General features: G+C 45.2%; 1 protein-coding gene across 1 annotated transcript in view; it reads left to right on the top strand.

The window, feature by feature from the left end:
• rasa4 (RAS p21 protein activator 4) overlaps positions 1-16293 on the top strand; it is a 200756-nt gene that overhangs the window by 20335 nt on the left and 164128 nt on the right. The window contains 2 exon segments of the mRNA XM_080210387.1: positions 9665-9778; positions 9897-9958. Of these exon segments, the coding sequence (XP_080066513.1) occupies positions 9665-9778; positions 9897-9958 (176 nt within the window).

The following is a 16293-nucleotide window of genomic DNA, read 5'->3' as shown; positions in this document are numbered from 1 at the left end:
GAGGAGGTCGGTGCGGTTTTTCACTGTGGCGTGTCGGAACTATCGATCGATGAGTCGAGTGCCATATCCTGTGGTTATGAGGGCATCTTATGTTCATGTCAAGGTGTTCAAACCTCGAGCTAAAGGGGGAAAAAACATGTCCAACATCGTCCTGTACACTGCTGTCCCGTCCTCTTCTGGAGTGCGCTTGCACAGACTGCCACTGCATCCCGGGGGCGGGGGGAGGGGAAGGCTGGAAGGTCATCTCCTGGAGTGGGGTAGAACATGTCCCACCTTTGCTCCCCTCCATTCAGCAGGGCCCCCTGTGAAGCAGGGTGCAGGCTTCTTGCCTGCTGTCTTCTGCAGTCATTGTGAAACAAGGGCTGGGGAGCCGTTTATATGGAGCTCCCCATTGCTTGCAGCGGTTGTGGGGTGGGCGGTTCAGCAGGAACTCGTGGACATAAAATTATCACTAATGAGGCATGAGATTCAGCCTCAAAACGTGCCATGGGTGGGAATCTCTCCGTTTTTCATACAGGAACCAACACTCTGCCATTTGTGGTAGGATTTCGCCCAGTGGTTTTAATAAACTACAGAGACTCGAAGCAGCTTACTTTAGGAAGATAGACAAATCCCAAACAGGCCCTGGGCACACGATGAAACACTCACCTGCTGATTAATCCTCACATTTCATTTTTTTTAAAACTGGATGTGCCTCTTGCGAGAATGTGTGCTTGGAATTCAAATGAACAGAGAAGGATGTTGATGTAATGTGTAATCACCGCTGAAGCTTAGATTACAGGCCTTGAACCTTTCCTTTGGCTGGCATTATTGTTTATGTTATTTGATTCCAATCTGATTTGCGTAAAAGAAAAGCTTGGAGCCTCCTTGGGCTGTGTGTTTACACAGTGGGAGCTCAATCTGCCTGTCACACAATCTGGAGGTCACAATCTCTCTCGCTGAAATTACTGAGACAACCTCTCCCCCCCCCCACCCACTTTGAATTACGGTGAAAGTTATCAATCGCAGGCCACAGCCAGACTGGCATCGGTCGCCCTTTCTCTTCACAGGTGTCCTGGTTTTCGAAAGGATTGTTTTAGGTGCTGTGAAAAAAAATGCTCCCAACAATCTTGAAGAACCAACCGAGAATGATCAGCATCCAAGAAATGCTGAGAATTAATTTTGGAAATAGCTGTACCAACAAAACTGGTGTTACAGGTATAGTGCCTGTCCCAAACAACACTGTCAGATAAATGCAAATTACTGCGGATGCTGGAATCTGAAACCAAAAGAGAAAACGCTGGAAAATTGCAACAGGCATTTATAAGGAGGGAAAGAGCTGACGTTTCGAGTCCAGATGAACCTTAGTCATCACTTGGATGATAAAATACCACATGGAGTATTTTGCACATCACCCTCAGGTTTTGTCTCTCTTTGGTCTGCCTGAAACTTCCAGTACAAGGATTTGTCCCTGACTGAATGTTGCAGTTGGCCCAGTGCTACGTCAGCCCTGATGGAGGGTCACCCAGACTCAGGAAGTTGGCTCTATTCTCTCTCCACAGATGCTGTCGGATCTGCTGTGTTTCTCCAGCATTTCCTGCTTTCGCCGAGGGACACACGAAAGCTGGGGGCAGCTGCCGCAGAGGCGCAATGGGGAAGGTCGCCGTCTCGGACCTTTCAACCACAGAAGCCCCTCGGGCCGAGTGACTCGCTGAATGTATACAGTGGATGTTACACATATCCCAGTTGTACTAAAGCACCCCCGAGTGTAACTTGTACTAAACAGGCAACATTTAAAATAACTTTGCATTATCTGTAAGACCATTGTAAAACACCTGAAATGTTTCTTTTACCATATTGAAGTATCTTAGACTGTTCCTTGATGTATTGTAAAGGACCTGAATGTTGTTCTTTTTTGTGTGATGGTCATTTTGGAATGTTTGTAATGTTCTCATAGGTTTATGATTAAAGTATATTTTTTGAAAAAAAATCACTCTACGACTTTGGCTAAGATCAAACGTAGGATCGAGCCTTGGGTCAGGAACGCTGCCAACTTTTGTTAGCTTGGATGTAGCTCATCTCTTTTGTGGGGACAATGAGTTGGCTTTTGGAGTAGGCAAGGTGATAGTTTAAGTTCTCGCCCCGTCCACTTTGGCTTTGTAACTCTGAGAAAGGAATCCTTTTTTTAAAAATTCACATGTTTTCGCTTGGGAGCCGGGATTGTGTGCAGCGATCGTTCGGATCCACGTGAGACGGGATGGGCATGCATGTTTGCCCACGTGGGACGGGATTTTACAGCCTTGCTCAGGCAAGACTGGCAATTCCTGAACGAGGTCAACAGACACTTCCGTGGCTGGATCCTCGCCCGTTCTGATTCCGTGGCAGGCAAGGTGGTAGAATTCCAGCCCAGTTGTCAACAGGCAAGCATGGTGGGGGGACGGTGGGTCAGTACGAACATCGATATGACACAGGGCAGGGAAGAAACAGGAATCCAGTTATAATCCATCAGTTATCACCATTTTCAGACTCAGATACAGTGCATAGTTTGAACATCTCAATGTCCAGCTTTAGTGTATGTTTTGAAGTATAAAAGGGCTTGGTAAAATCAAGACTGTGGTAGTTCATATTGAGTTTGGCTGTGGTTGCAGAGTGCTTCTTGTATACATCACAGTGTAAGTGATTTGGGCTGTCTGCTTTTGGGTGTGTCCATTTCAGTGTTTTCATTTTTCTGTTTGGGAGGAATGATCTAGAACACAGAATCAAGATCATGTACAATACAGGATGGAGAATCAGCAGGGGACTGAAATCAAGGATTCAGCTTGGAATCCCACCTGCTCAAAGTTACCAATGGTTACCTTTATTGATTTGTTCGTGGGATGTGGGCATCGCTGGCAAGGCCGATATTCAGGGAGGCACGGTGCCATCAGTGGTTAGCACTGCTGCCTCACGGCACCAGGGACCCGGGTTCGATTCATGGCTTGGGTCGCTGTCTGTGTGGAGTCTACACATTCTCCACACGTCTGCGTGGGTTTGCTCCAGTTTCCTCCCATGCTCCAAAGATGTGTGGGTTAGGTGGATTGACCACTCAAAATTGCCCCTTATTATCAGGGATACTAGCAGGGTAAAGATGTGGGGTTATGAGATAAGGCCTGGGTAGAATTGTTGTCAGTGCAGGCCCGATGGACTGAATGGCCTCCTTCTGCAATGTAAGGTTTATACGATTATTTATATGACTTCCCCCATCATTCATGATTGGCCATAGTAAAGTGTCCCTGAGTGTCAGGGGGATTAGTGGGGTAAATATGTAGAGCTACAGGGGTGGGATTGTTGACAGTACAGGCCCGATGGGCCAAATGGTCTCTTTCTGCACAGTAGGGATTCTATGATTTACCGTCCATCCCTAATTGCCCTTGAAAAGGTGTTGGTTAGCCACAGTCTTGAACTCTGCATTCCATCTGGTGTAGACATCACAGTGTTGTTAGGGATTGATCCAACAGTAATGAAGGGACAATGATTATAGTTCGAAGATCTTCACAGTAACTTGCAGGCGATGGTGTTCCCATGTGTTTTCTGTTCTCCCAGGTTGAAGAGGTTGTGTGTTTGAAAGGTGCTGTTTGAAGGAGCTTTGATGAGTTGCTGCAGTGTGTTTTGTGGATGGTACACAGTGGTGGAGAAAGTGACTATTTGAGGTGACGTGTGGGATGCTAATCAAACAGGTTGCTTTGTTCTGGCTGGTGTTGAAGTAGCCCTCCATTCAGGTAAGTGGAGAGTGTACCATCACACTCCAGCCCAGTGCCTTGTAGGTGGTGGGATGGCTTTGAGCTTTGGGACTCGGGAACTTGCTGCAGAATGCCCAGCCTTTGGCTTTGTTCTGTAACCCCAGTATTTGCAGTTCAGTGTTTGGCTGGTGCTAACAGCAGGGTGGTGATGATGGAGAGCTCTGTGATGGCAGTGAATGCCAAGAGGAGGTGACTCCATTCTCTCTCTCTGAGGATGATTGGCAGCGCGTCACTTGTCACTCATTAATCCGAGCCTGACAAGGAACATGAGCTGGGATTCTCCCAAAAGAAAATGAGTGCCCAATGTGCGGGAAAACAGGAGCATTTACCAGAGTGAATCTCCCACACTCTGAGCACTGCAGAGTGCCTGAGTGTGATTCCCTCTGGAAAGCAGGGTTCAGGGCCTATTTCCACCCGAGAGGCCGGCAGCGTTGCGCTAAGTAGGCCACTGCACATGTGCCAATCTTTCAGCGCAGAGATCAATGCAAGTGCAGTGGTCCCCTATTGCCAGCCTCCCGATCACCAGCCAGCCCCACAACCCCCGTTCGCTGACCTTCCAACACCCCCGTTGCTGGCCTACTAGAATTTCCCAGGCTAGCCGCGATCTCCCACCCCAGGCCAGCCAGTTCCAGTCTCCAAACCCCACCCTCCCGATAGCTCCAATATTCTCCCCCCCACCCCACACCAGGACAGCTCCAACCCCCTCACTCGGTGACCAACCCTATAGCCCTCACTCCCTTCCTTCCCTACTGATACTGATTGCAGAGTGGCAGTGTCAAGGTACTCAGTGGGCAGTACCAGTTTGCCTGTTTGGCAGTGTCAAGGTGCCAGGCTGGAACTGCTAGGCTGGCACTGCCCAAGGAGCACCACTCCCCGTAGCTCCAACTTCCCGAGGGGGTCTCAGTGGCCTTTGTTCCCTCCAGTGGGGTCAAGACCCCTGTTCCCGGTTAGTGGGGAGCAGTCATAAAGGCCGCTTAGGGAACCAATCCCAGCTGTGGGGGGAGACACTAGCCGGCCCAGAGACTTCATAATCATATTGAATCAAATGATTATATGATTCATGTTGTAATCAAAATCACATTGAAATAACCACCAGTCGCGAACCTTATTGCAGACTGGTGTCTCCAGAAGAATCCCGGCCATGGGGTCTATACCTCATTCAAAAGACACTTCCTTCAACAGTGCTGCACTCCCTTAGTCAGACCTGAGTTGGTGCAGTGGTGGGACTTGAATTTAGAAGTGAGTGCTTCACTGAGCCACAGCTGACACGTTTTCTTCTGATTAATTTAATCCCTCATGCTCAATTTGCCTGCACCACTCGGTCCATCTGTTACACTTTGTGGATCAGAGGGAGAATGTACTGGGGAAATTGGCATTAACTGAGATGGTTTGAGTGGACTCCACCGGCTTCTCTCAGAATGGAGTTTCAGATATTGCAATCACGTACGCTGCAACTGGTTCAGCATAGGAAATAAAAGAGAAACACTTGTCATGGGATCAAACCTGCCTCTCACAATCTCTTGGAAATGATACGGCGAAGTAACATCTGACATGGCAGTGAATCCTCAGTGACACATTGCTGGGAGCTACAACTAACCTCAGTATGCTGAGGAACTGCATCCAATCAATTTGTGTTCACTTCAGTAGCTATTGGGAGCAAATATCGCCCTCCATCAATGGGAATTTTTGATGCCTCTAACATTTGAGAGAAGAACGTCACTGGTTCTGCAGTCAGAGGCATTGAGCGCACAGCATATATTATAAAAGAGTGTCCCTGGTGTGTGAGTGATTTGAATGGTGTATGGTGGTTTACACAGTCACTCTGTGCAACAGGAATGGTATGTTATCCTCCACAGGCACTAAGCCATCTTCTACTGAAGAATAGTTACTCTGTACAGGCGCACTCCCATATTCTCCTGGAGAACAGTTTCTCTCTATGGACACTCCTCTGTATTCTATTAAAGAATGGTAACACTCCCCAGGCACTTGTGTTCTTTAACTGGTTTCAGTTTCACTGATTTTATGTGCACTCTCTTTAACACTGTTCACGTAATCCTCCAACTGCTTAATCTTCTCTTCAATTGAGAAAGGGTAACGTGTGAAACTAAATTCCAAAATCAAACTAGGTGGCATCTTATCATTTGAAAATTGCACATCACATCTTCAAAACATTTGAAGGGCAAGCCAAGCTGGCAGTGTTGGCAGGATATGAAGCTGCTTCATTTCACTCAGGTTCCAGTATGTACAACATTTCAAAACACCCCTTGCTGCAAATCAATTGCAAGCTCCAGTTTTGAGCTGGAATGGAAAATAGAATTCGGAAACCGACGTGACCTAAACTTTCACAATTGTGTTTATATCCTGACCAATAAATATACATGGCCCAAAATCTGCATCTTCTAAATGACTGTCCGTGAAACCTGTCTCCCCAAAATAAAGTCGTCATTTTGTTCAGTTCAAAACAGCAAAGACTCTGGAGCCAAGTTAGTATTTTTGCTCCTTGCATTTTGTTGATGAGGCTGATTTTCATTTTGAAGGCTGGAAGCTGTATTCTCTTAGCCTTTTGGAGCTGTCTTCGGAGGTGTTGAGTGCAGACTATGTGCCAGGGGAGGTGACCCAAGGGGCATCTGATGTCTTCCTGTCAACCTGGTATGATACCAGCGGTGGGAACGTTACTAACCCGGCTGCCCAGCGGTGGCAATTGTTGGGTACACCCTGATGGTCTCCCAGCAGCTTCCTGGGGTGGGAAAGGGATCCTCCTCGATAGATAGTCCTGGAAGAAGCCACTTGGCGGCAAAGAGCACCTCCATGTCTAACTCAGTACTGGTGCACCACAACACTGTCCTCAACCACACAGCAATGACCTCTCAACCCAACAACCATCAGATAATACTTCCATTCGACAAACCCCTCTGTTTAGTTCAAGGTGGAGAAGGTGACCCTGAATGTTTTATTTAACAGCACGTCTTCTGACCTGTGTAGAGTCTCTGAATTGATGGAGTTATTTATCATGTTTGACTAGGAATTTGTTTCAGAGGGAAAGGATATCATGAGGCTGAAAGGGATGAATGGCCTGGTGTCTGGAAGTATGAAAGAAGGAATTGGAACTGGGAGGGGGAAGTATGCTATGAGAACTGGTACCTAGGACCACTTTGGGAAAAACATTCTGTTGGTGCTCAGAGATGTTGCAATATCGGGAGGGCTGGATCATTGGTACGATTGTAAAAGACTCGAAAGCAATCAGAAGATCGGCCCCTTACAGCACCATTGCTCATAGAGTTATAGAAATCTGACAGTGCAGAAGGAGGTCATTCAGCCCATCAAGTCTGCACTAGCAACAATCCCACCCAGGCCCTATTCCTGTAACCCTACATATTTATCCGATTGCTGGAGGTATTTTAGCATAGCCAATTAAACTAACCCGCAGATCTTTGGACTGGTGGAGGAAACCAGAGCACCCAAAAAGAAACCATTGCAAACACTGGGAGAATGTTTAAACTCCACACAGACAGTCCACCCAAGCCAGGAATCAAACCCGGGTCCTTGGCCCTGTAAGGCAGCAGTGCCAACCACTGTGCCACCGTACTGCCTTTAATCTTACATGTTTTGGCCTTCACCATGTTTCCATAACTTAGAAAATTAGCAACCATCTGTCATCATCTTACCTGTCTAGATTTCTTTGCGCCTCCTCTGTGTCCTCCCCACAGCTTACCTTTCCCCATAGCTTTATATCATCAGCAAACCTAGAAACATCATTCTCTGTCTTAAAGAGCAAAATACTGTAGACGCTGGAATCTGAAACAGAAACAGAAAATGCTGGAAAATCTCAGCAGGTCTGACAGCATCTGTGAGGAGAGAATAGAGCCAATGTTTTGAGTCTGGATGACCCTTTGCCAGAGCAGGTGCTTCTGTTGAAGGGTCACCTGGACTCAAAATGTTGGCTTTGTTTTCTCCCCACAGATGCTGTCAGGCCTGGTGAGGTTATTCTCAGTCTCTTCATCTAAGTCACTAATATAGGCTGTAAATAGCTGAGGTCTCAGCACTGACAGCAGCATTGCATAGTCACAATCTGCCAATGTAAAAATGCTCACTTCTGCCCACTCTCTGCTTCTTGTCTGTTCACCTCAATCCAGGTGCCTCCCCCAACTCCATGAACCCTTATTTTGCCTATTAGCCTAATATATAACAACCTATTGAATGTTTTTTAGAAATCCAGGTACCTTACTGGTTCCCCTTTAATTACATCCTCAAAAGAATTGTAATGAATTTGTCAAACAGGATTTTCTACAGTAACACCACATTAATATATTCTAATGATACTGTGCTTTTCACAGTGCATTGCTAAGAGTTCCTTAATAGTAAATTTGAGTATTTCCCTAACAATTAACATTAGCCTGTAGTTCACTGTTTTCTTTCTCTCTCCTTTCTTGAAAATGGTGTAACATTTGCCAATTTCCAATCTGATGGGACCATTCCCAAATCCAATGAATTTTGGAAAACCATCGCTAGTGCATCCAGTATCCCTGTTTTAGAACTCGAGGGCGTAGACTACCACGTCTCAGGAATTTGTTAGATTTTAGTCCCTTGCATTTCTCCAATAGTTTTGTCTTGCTGATATTCATTGCCTTAATTGCCTCACACCCTTTAGCCCCTAGCTTACTGGCAATTCCTTCTACTGCAAACACATTTGTTCAATGCTCCTGCTATTTCCTCACTCCCATGATCATTTCTCCTGTTTCCAAGAGCCAATGTTTACTTTAACTATTATTTTGTTTTTTATATATATATAAAATCTATTTATATTTTATAGTTCTGGCAAGTTTTCTTGGATATTTTATTTTCATCACCTTTACAGTGGCCCTTTTGTTTCGGAAACACTCCCAATCCCTTGAATTGCTACTTTTTTGCAAGATCGTAAACAACTTCTTTCAGCCTAATCAGTTTATTTGTTAGTGACAAGTAGGCTTACATTCGCACTGCAATGAAGTTACGGTGAAAATCCCCTATTAGCCACACTACGGCACCTGTTCGGGTACACTGAGGGAGAACATAGCATAGCCAATTTACCTAACCAGCACACCTTTGGACTGTAGGAGGAAACTGGAGCACCCAGAGAAAAGCTACACAGACACAGGGAGAAAATGCACACTCCACACAGACAGTGACCCAAGCTGGGAATTGAACCTAGGTCCTTGGCATTGTGAGGCAGCTGTGCTAACCACTGTGGCACCCTAAATACTATCTTTACTAATGCTAACTTTCTGATACAACTACAGATGAGACTTTGAGTTTTTTTGTTACAATGAAATGTATTTTTGTTGAACATTTTGAATTGTTTGTTTAAATGGTTTCCACTTTTCATTTACCTCCATACCTTTTACTCTATAACTTTTACACTATTTACCCAATCACTGTAACCAGTTCTCCCCTCATAACTATGTATTGACTTTGTTTTAGTTTGAGGCTCTTGTTTGTGGCTGGAGTCAAACTTAACCTGGAATTCAATGGTATTATGAACACTATTTCCAAGTGGATCTTTTACAATGACATTACTAATTAGCCTTGCTTTATTACACCATGACTGGTCTAATAGAACTTGACCCTAAGTCAGCTCCACAATGTGTAGCTGCAAGGAATTGTCATAAAAACATCCAACAAATTAATCTTCTATAAGACCACTCTTTCCAATTTGATTGTCCCAGCCTATCTGAAGATTAAAGCCCCCCACAATTTTCCAATGGGGAAACCAAGAAAAGGGAAGAGTTGCAGAGAGGCCTTGCTCTAATGGGCAGTAAGAACTTGCTTTTCATTTACGAGGCAGAGCCATTTGTCAGAGAGTGAGCAAAACTTTGATGTTTGGAATGGTAGCCATTGTAAACAAAATTAATGGAATCTCTGTTTCACAGAACCGCAACAATATGGAAGACACTGTCTCCGTTCTGGGGAGAAGAGTACAATGTCCACCTTCCCAGTACCTTTCATTCCATTTCCTTTTATGTGATGGATGAGGATGCGATCAGGTAATTTTAATATCAATTCCCATCTTAATGATGATTCTTGCAATTACTTAGATATCGAAACATGATCTTTGAACAGCAGTGGCATTGTTAACAATCAATCTTTATCATTTACGTTTAGCCGCGATGATTTCATTGGGAAAGTTACTATAGCGAAGGACATGCTAACAGCCAACCCAAAAGGTAAGCCCACCTTAGTAATAATTGCCTGCCCGTGGATTGCTGCTTCCTCCACTTTGCAGAAACACTTGTCACTGTTTATACTGTGTATTAACCCACACGAGGCAGATCAGGAAAGAGTGTTACATTATCTACTGGAAATGCCAGTAGATAATGTAACTTACCATACCAGTGCACTTGTGTGTGTACTGGTATGTGTATGCGTGTGTGTGGGTGTGTGTATGACCTTGTGTGTCTGTTACTATTGCTGATAGTATAGGAATGCTTAATGTGTTTATAAGACACTCAACCATGTGGGAGTGATAGCCAATCAATGAAATGCAGCTTATGCTATAAAGCAGACAGCAGAATGTTTGAGAAACGTTTTTTACACATTAGCCTACCCTTATCACCAAGAATTACTTCAATGGTTCTTTTTCCTCTTTTGGTTGTGTTGTGTTTTCTTTCTTCACCTTCTTCATTACTATCTTCTTCCCCATTATGTGATTCCATTCTTCAGTTTTGTTTTCTGCAGTCTAAGCCCTCTGGGAATTGAGAGTATGTGAGTTAAAATGTTCTGGGCAAATTGTGTTTAATGGGCTGGAGTTTTTTGATGGAGTAACAGTGAAAGTGCATGTGGGTAAGGCAGCTGATGTGGCATAAAAGGACTTTGTGAAGTGCCGCAGGCCTGTCAGAAGAGCCCTTGGCAGCATGGAAACACAATGGATTGAGTGACAGGACACAACAAAGTGCTGTGATTGTGGTCTGAAGGAAGATATGTGGTGGGGATCTCCAGGGATTCATGATGGGATTTCTGCTTCTCTTGAGACATATTAACCAAGGTCTGGTGTAGATTTGCTGTTGACACAAAACTTGGAAGAACTGAGTACTGGAAAGAGGATACAGATAAACTTCAAGGAGGCACGGTGGCACAGTAGTTAGCACTGCTGCCTCACAGCGCCAGGAACCCGGGTTCAATTCCAGCCACGAGTCACTGTCTGTGTGGAGTTTGCACGTTCTTCCTGTTTCTGTGTAGGTTTTCTCTGGGTGCTCCGATTTCCTCCCACACTCCAGAAATGTACAGGTTAGGTTGATTGATCATGCTAAATTGCCCCTTAGTATCCCAAGATGTGTAGGTAAGGAGCATTAGTGGGGCAAATACGCAGGCTTACAGGGACAGTGCCTGGGTAAGATGTTCTGTCAGAGAATTGGTGCAGACTTGATGGGTTGCTCAGCTTCCTTCTGCATTGTAGGGATTCTATTCTAAGAGGACATAACTGGTGATATTGATGGATGAAATGTCTGAAAAGAAGATACGTTGAAAGAGGGGAGGTGATAATCTATTGGTATTACTGTAGAATCATAGAATCCTATAGTGCTGAAGGAAACCATTTGGCCCATTCAGTCTGCACCGACCACATTCCCAACCAGGCCCTGTTCCCGCAATCCCACACATTCACCCTGCTAATCCGCCTGGCACTAGGGTCAATTTATCATGGCCAATCCACCTAACCTGCACACCTTTGGACTGTGGGAGGAAACTGGAGCACCTGCAGGAAACCCACGCAGACACGGGGAGAACCTGCAAACTCCACCCAGACAGTGACCCGAGGCCGGAATTAACCACTGTGCCACCCGTTAACTCAGCTCTGATGAGCATTAACTTCCCTAAAGTCAAAATGTTAAAGGAGAATCAGGCATTACTGTCACTGTGAAACGATTTGTGTTGAAGCGGGCTGCTAATTGCAGCAAGTATCCTTGGATTTGTCACGATGCTGAGCTAAGTTTGTGTGGGGTTGCAGGGGCTGATCACTGTCAAGTCAAAACCTGTCCCTGACTCGATACAGATGTCATGGAGAAAGTCCAGTAAAAAGCAAATCAGCTCCACATTAACAGGACATGGACTGGGCTGTTTAAAACTTTGCAAACTGCTGTCTCGGTTGGACATTTAACTCTCATTCATACGTTCTTAAGGCTTGGTTCAAGTGGGTGTGCTTTGAATGTACAGGAAGTAACATTCGGGAAATCCTCACTAATGATTTTGCAGTGATTCACCCAGATAACACTTCTTGTGTCAGTCCTTCAAAACATGGGTGACGTCTGCCAGATTTCATATGTGTGTATCCTCAGGAAATACGTATGTTTGATCATGGGACATGGGTGAGGTTTGCAGAGACCCATTTTATTGTCCTCCCAGTTGCCCTGAGGTGGTGGTGATGGGTCCGTGTGAGCCTCTGTAGCTCTTTTGCTGGTGGCATTCCCACAGTGATGTCAAACAGGGAATTCCTGGCTACTGACGCAGGAACGATGAAGGGATATGATGATATGTGCGAGTCAGCGTGATGTGGGACCTCAATGTGGAATTTTGAAGTCTTGGTGTTCTCACATTCTTGCTGCCTCTTATTTTCAGGGAGTCAGTATCCACATCAAACACTTGTAGGACTGAGCTCCCATGGTCAGGTGCAGAATAAAATTCTATCTATTCTGCTACAAGTTACAATTCTAACCTCAGAAGAACATTCACTTTACAATTTCTGCACCAAACCCCTGTGGCCTGTCTGGAGTTACAAGTTAAGCACATTGGGTGTTCCTATACCATACGGACTGTGGAGGGTCAGGAACATAGAACATAGAACCCTACAGTGCAGAAACAGGCCCTTCGACCCATGCAGTCTGCACTGACGACAATCCCGCCCAGGCCCTATCCCCATACATTTACCCGCTACTCCCTCTAACCTACGCATCCCTGGACACTAAGGGGCAATTTTAGCACGGCCAATCAACCTAACCCGCACATCTTTGGACTGTGGGAGGAAACCGGAGCACCCGCAGGAAACCCGCGCAGACATGAGGAGAATGTGCAAACTCCACACAGACAGTGACCCGAGCTGGGAATCGAACCCAGACCCCTGGAGCTGTGAAGCAGCAGCGCTAACCACTGTGCTACCGTGCCGCCCACCACCACCTTCTCAAAGGCAACTACAGATGGGGAATAAATGCGGGGCGTAGTTAGTGCCATTACATCCCATGAATGTATAGGTTAGAAATAATCCTGATTTTGTGATCTGGGTTGAATTAAAGTTGCATAATTTGCTTTCACCATAACATGCTAACTCAGAAAAGACTGGGAAACATTCATCCCATTAGCCTGACTCGAAAGTGAAAGTACGTATCAGGCAACCCATTAAACCAGCGCTCCCCAAACTATTCTACCGTTCCTCATTTTAAAATTAGCACAACTGCAGATGCCAAGAAAGAGTAATAAAGCAAAAAGCATGCTAATATTCAGTATAGCAATCTGGAAGTTTGTCTGCTGTAGTTTATCATATCAGTAAGAGAATCTTTGCTGAAATTCCTGGGCCCTTGTTGACGGAATGGCAGCAGCCAACCTCCATCACCTCCACTCCGAGAAGCCACTTTGGGAAACCTTGAACAGTCACGTCAGGCATGGTTGTGTCAGCATGCGTGATCTGAGCCAACCGCAGCTAATCCAACGCCAGGCGTCTTGTCTTGTGATTAGTTACTTCCCACTGTCAGGGGCATGGAAACTAATGGGATTTTATTTCTCCTGAGCTCATCGGCCATTTCTATGACCCCTATTGGGGTCGCAGTCCATAGCCTGGGAACTGCTGCACTAAACCATTGTCTTCCCTGTAGTGAATCAGAGTCCGGAATATCTGGATTGCGGAATCCTGGCGATGGATTTTTTTTTAGGCAGCTGTGTGCTGGTAGGGAGAAGAAAGATCAAGTTTTATTTATTAGTGTCACAAGTAGGCTTAGATTAACACTGCAATGAAGTTACTAGTGAAAATCCCCTCATGGCCACACTCCGGTGCCTGTTTGGGTACACTGAGGGAGAATTTAGCATGGCAATGCACCTAAACTGCACATCTTTGGATGCATGCTACTTTGGTTATTTACATGGTGGCATGGTACCACAGTGGTTAGCGCTGCTGGCTCAGGGAGCTGGGTTCCATTCTGGCCTTGGGGTGACTGTCTGTGCGGAGTCTGCACTTTCCCACCATATCTGTGTGGGTTTCCTCCGGGTGCTCCGGTTTCCTCCCACAGTCCAAAGATGTGTGGGTTAGGTGGATTGGCCACGCTAAAATTGCCCTGTGATTTGCGTGTGAGAGTGTGTGTGACTGTGCTTAATGTGGTGTAATGGCCCTCAAGCTATAAGCTCCTGGGCGGCAGACTAATGACCTGTTCCAGGAATAATCAGCTACAAAAACAGCCGAAGAGAGAAATATTTACAAAGAGGTTTATATATTAAATCAATCAAGTGAGGCCACAATGGAGGGTGTGGAGTAGTGGAATGTGTATGACTCTGATCACAGTGTGAGATTTAGAAAGAAGTGTTGAAAAGTACAATGCAAGTTACATTTGTGGAAAGGCTCCTATCCACTAAGTTTAATGTCCTGCACTCTAGGCCCATGCTGTTTCTGAGAACCTTGGAGATAAGTTAATCACAAACGAAACTCCAGCATTTCTTCGTCCTTGCCTGATATTCTTGGCTTTCCCAGAAGGAAAGTGATTTGTGGGCAACAGGAATCTTTCTGTCGTCCTGCGAGGCAAGCTAAACATAGACTTGGAAGTGGCACGGAGCTAACTGGAAAAAAGACTCTCCCATGCTCTGAGTTAAGGTTACACAACAGGATGTAAGTTACATGCCTTGGCTTAAAATGATGTTCTGTTTTCACAACAAGTTACAGCTAAATGCATTTTACTGTTTAGCGATTGATCCTCAGCTTGGCTCCATTAGCAATGTGCCAATCCCTGTGTCAAAAAGGCCTTGGTTGTTTTAAATTCTATTCCACGCCCTGGGCACATCGTCTAGGCTGATGCTTAGGTGCCTCCACACTGAGGAAGCACTCGATTTATGAAGCTGCTATCAGCTGAGGCAGTAAATTGTTTTGGAGGCGGGCTGGGAGGTCAAGCTGGGAACTGTGTAAAACACTGGCTAAACCACAACTGGAGTCCTGTGTGTAATTCTGGTCGCCACGTTGTAGGAAGGATGTGATTGTACAAGCAGGGAGTGCAGAGGAGATTCACCAGGATGCTGCCTGGGGCTGGAGAATCTGAGCTATGAGGAAAAATTGAGTAGGTTGGGGCTGTTTTCATCGGAGCAGCAGAAGTTGAGAGGGTACCTGATGGAGGTGTGTAAGATTATGAGGGGCAGATGCAGGGTAAATTGGAACGTGCTTTTTTTCCATTAGTGGAGGGGTCAATAACCAGGGGGTATAGGTTGAAGTTAAGAGGTAGAAGGTTACGAGGGGAGTTGAGGGGAAACTTTTTCACTCTGAGGCTGGTGGGAGTCTGGAACTCTCTGCCCGGAAGGGTGAGTCAGAGACCCTTGTAACATTTAAGACGTACTTAGATATTCACTTAGATCTCCAGGGCTACGGGCCAAATGCTGAAAAATGGGATCAGACCTTTGTTGATTGACATTGACAGGATGGGCCAGATGACCCACTTCTGTGTCATAAATGAATATCAATCCATGGATGTCAAAAGATTCCAGTGCACTGATCAACATTCTCCCTTCAACCAAGCCCACTGCAGGGATTATTTGGTCATCCATCTTATTACTGTTTGTGGGATCTTGCTTAGCGCAAAGCGACAGTCTATCTTAGCTAGACACCAATTGCTGCACTCTAAATTCATTCATTGCACATGAGGGGATTTAAGAAGTTGCGAGCTGTAATGAAACTCTATATAAATGGGTCTCCCTCAAAGTAACAATAGAAACAAGCGAAGAGAGCTCTCAGTAGAACACAAAACTCAGACATACTGTGTTTAATAACAATTGCACAGCTTTTCGAGTCATCGAGATATACAGCACAAAAGGAGACCCTTCGGCCCACTGCATCTGTGCCAGTCAAATACAAACCTAACTATTCTAATTGTGTTTTCTTTGATTCTTCGATCTAACTGGTTGATGCTCTGTACTTACAAAGCTGAAAAGAGAAATCTTTTTTATTGAAAGCTTCCACCTCACTCAGAAGCCTTCAGGTTGACTAACATCCAACAACCTGCGGTGAAAACTCTGCTCACATTTTGACAGCTGTGACAATTTTACATCGGAATGGCAGAGGCAATTCACAACATTTCAAAATAAATCACCATTCTAGATCTAACAACCCATTAGCATTCTCTTGGAAAAAAAATGTTAATTCTCCCTATGTCCCAATCTTAACGGATCCTTTAAAACAATGTCACACTTCATTACTGAATGGAGTCGTTACTGAAAACGAATTGGTTGTTCCTTGGGCCATTCTCTATTTGTTCACTAAATTTCGTTAGGTTTGAGATTGTTTACAGGCAAAGGGCAAAAATGTTACCTTCGAAGGCTGAGGTAA

This window comes from Carcharhinus amblyrhynchos, chromosome 23 (genome assembly GCF_965287045.1).
Source record: "Carcharhinus amblyrhynchos chromosome 23, sCarAmb.v2.hapA, whole genome shotgun sequence".
Lineage (NCBI taxonomy): Eukaryota > Metazoa > Chordata > Chondrichthyes > Carcharhiniformes > Carcharhinidae > Carcharhinus > Carcharhinus amblyrhynchos.
Note: the sequence above shows the minus strand (reverse complement) of the source record. Positions and strands in the feature narration are given on the sequence as shown.